Genomic DNA, 2681 nt, shown 5'->3' on the forward strand with positions numbered 1-2681 from the left:
CAGGGGCTGGGGCGGGCAGGCAACCGTGGCGGGACGAACAGCCACCGCTGGGGCCAGTTCATTCTCTTGGAATACCCATGGGCATAATCTTTTTAAATGATTTCTAAGGTAATGGGGTGGGGGGGACTGCACGGGGCTGCTGGGGAAGCTGGCTTGCTTGGCACAGTGAGGATGGGGGATGCCTGTAGATGCTGAGTTTTGGGAATGGTGGATGGAGGGCATCCTGCCATAAGTGCCTCTCTCCCTCGCTAACCCCACTGCCTCTCCCCAGAGACCTCGGACCCCTGGCAACAGCTACGCTTTGGGGTGCTGTGGGAGCTTGGCGTTCCTCGGGTCCCCCCCCTGACAGCACGCCTAGTCACCCAGGAGGGAGGCGTTGGACCTTGGTAAGGAGGGGATGCCCAGGGCTGGCAGGAATGACCCACTTAATTTCTCATCCTTTCTGTGCCCAACCAGGGTGGGCTGCGTGCTGGTTAGTGATGTTGTTGGGGAGTGACGGGTAAGCCTGGAGGATTTGCTCTCCTTTCCTGAGTGCGAAGCTCTAAGAGCTTCAAAGCCCAGTTTTTCTCCTGGTTCCCCATCTCTGGAGTTTGCTGTTGGTGTTTGCTCAATGCATTACAACACCCTGCCTCTCTGGGGTCAGCATGGTCTTTCTCCTAGTGCCCATCTGAAATGTCGTAAGTAGGTCTCTGCAGAGGAGGAGCTGGTGTGCAGCTCTGAGAAATGAAACCTCTGTCTCCCGCTCGCTTCAGATGAGAAGGACCGTGTTCCTGTAAGAACCCTGGAGTTAGACCTGGATTACTGGAGTGGAAATGTTTCCTGCAAGCTTGTGTTAGGTTTTCAGCTCCTTGCGTTACGGGATGCACTGGAACCAGGGGAGGAGATTGTTAAAGCTAAGTGTGTGAGCTTAAAGCTAAAACTCTGCTAAGTGTGCAAGCTGGGACACACCATGCAGCTTAAATTGTCGCCTGGTTCCTCACCCTGTGTCATGGGACAGATGTGAAACTGGAACCACAGCACGGATCCAGACTATTCCCAGGTCAGCCGGTGACAGCGAGTGACCCGTGCTGTGGGCTTTAAAGATGTCTCCCTTTTCATGGTGCTTGCATGCCTGGGAAGGTGGGTCTGTGAGATTTCAGCTATTTGAAAACCACAAGAAAACTTCACCCTGTGCAGCATACAGCAAATCTAGCTGCATGCCAGAGCATGAAGGGACATGTTCTGGCGTATATAGGCCATCTGCTTTGCAGTGAAGTTGGCTTTGTTGTTAACTGTGTGGGTGCCTGAACTGCTGCTGAAGAAGACAGGGCTGCTGTCTGCCAGAACAAAGCTCTGAGCTGCAGAGAAATGTGTCTCCTCCCCCTGGAGAAGATGCTTTAACCCACAGTAGGGCTCTCAGCTGAGGCGCTGATTTGGAGAAGAGCAGCAGAGAGCTCTACTCAGGGCAGTACTGCCATGGGAGGGACAGGGAGCACCATGGGTGGCGTATGCTGGTGGAGCTTCTGGGCCCTGCCTGTAATATTCCCTTTCTTTTTCCAGTGTGTTGCATACTTGGAGGCTTTACGCTACTTGAGGAGGCTTTAAATTAGCTTTATCACACCTTGACCATGAATGGGTACTTGGATGAATCCAACTTCATGATGGTGGAGGAGGGCTTCACCACCAGAGACCTCCTGGAGAACCTCCTCGTGGAGCTGTGCCAGGCGGTAAGGGCTGGTGGCTCTGCTGCTGCCCAGCAGCCAGCACTCCCCTGGCAGAGGCTGTCGTGGGGAGGCGACTGCTTCTCACTCTGGCTTTCTCCTAGAGTGACCAGCAAGCCTTCTTCGTGGCAGACCTTGGGGACATTGTGAAGAAACACCTGCGTTTCCTGAAGGCCTTGCCCCGTGTGAAACCCTACTTCCCGGTTAAGTGCAATGACAGTGAAGGAGTGATACGGCTGCTGGCTGAGCTGGGGGCAGGATTTGCCTGTACCAGCAAGGTAGGGTCATGGGAGGACAACTCAGGATGAGCATCCTTTGGGCATTTGTGGGACAATGTCGGAGCTCATGCTCCTTTCCTAAGTTTACACTCACTAGATGATTTACAGGGGTAAGAGTCTCCCTCTGCTGTCAAAACGCTCCCGACACAGCCCAGAAGTCCCCATCCTCTCTGTCTGGTGACTCAGGCTTGCTCACTTTGACCGACATTCCTGTCCCTGGAACTGGTGTCCTGGCTGGCAGGCTTGGCTGGTGGCAAGGCACGTCGTCCCTGAGGTGCCACCACCACAGCCGTCCAACTCAGTGGCTTTCAGGCTGAGCCTAAAGCTCCCTGCTCCCTCCTGCTTCTCGTTTTCTCACAGCCAGATTCCCAGGGAGGATGCAAAGTTAAGCCACTTAACTTCTACGTAATTAAATAGGACGTGTTACCAGGAGGAGAAAGTGCAAAGAGTCGTGACAGCTCAGACCAGTGCTGCAGCCGTCACCCTCGCTGCAGCTCACGGGAGACACATGCACCAAACCCACACCTGCTAAACCCACTGTTTTCTCTCCTCCTGGTCTCATACCGCTTGTAAACATCTTGCCGCAACCTGCCCCTGCCAGGACAAAGTCCACTGTGATCTCTTTGAGCTCTTGCGGGTTTTCCCTGGAAAAGCCCAGGCTGCAATGCTGGCGGTTTGCCCTTCGCAATGCTGCAAGCTGGCC

At 54.4% G+C, this 2681-nt stretch overlaps 1 protein-coding gene across 2 annotated transcripts in view; it reads left to right on the top strand.

Moving 5' to 3' along the window:
• The first annotated feature begins 1540 nt into the window (after positions 1–1540).
• The window catches only part of AZIN2 (antizyme inhibitor 2), a 3775-nt gene continuing 2634 nt past the window's right edge, over positions 1541–2681 (top strand). The window contains exons 1-2 of one of the 2 annotated variants that reach the window (XM_009882763.1): positions 1541–1706; positions 1805–1978. In XM_009882763.1, the coding sequence (XP_009881065.1) occupies positions 1608–1706; positions 1805–1978 (273 nt within the window). In that variant the 5' untranslated portion in view covers positions 1541–1607. Of the gene's footprint in view, positions 1713–1804; positions 1979–2681 lie in introns of both variants that reach the window. The other variant, XM_009882762.1, reaches the window with a different exon arrangement.

Source organism: Charadrius vociferus, unplaced genomic scaffold (assembly GCF_000708025.1).
Source record: "Charadrius vociferus isolate BGI_N301 unplaced genomic scaffold, ASM70802v2 scaffold783, whole genome shotgun sequence".
Taxonomy (NCBI): Eukaryota; Metazoa; Chordata; class Aves; order Charadriiformes; family Charadriidae; genus Charadrius; species Charadrius vociferus.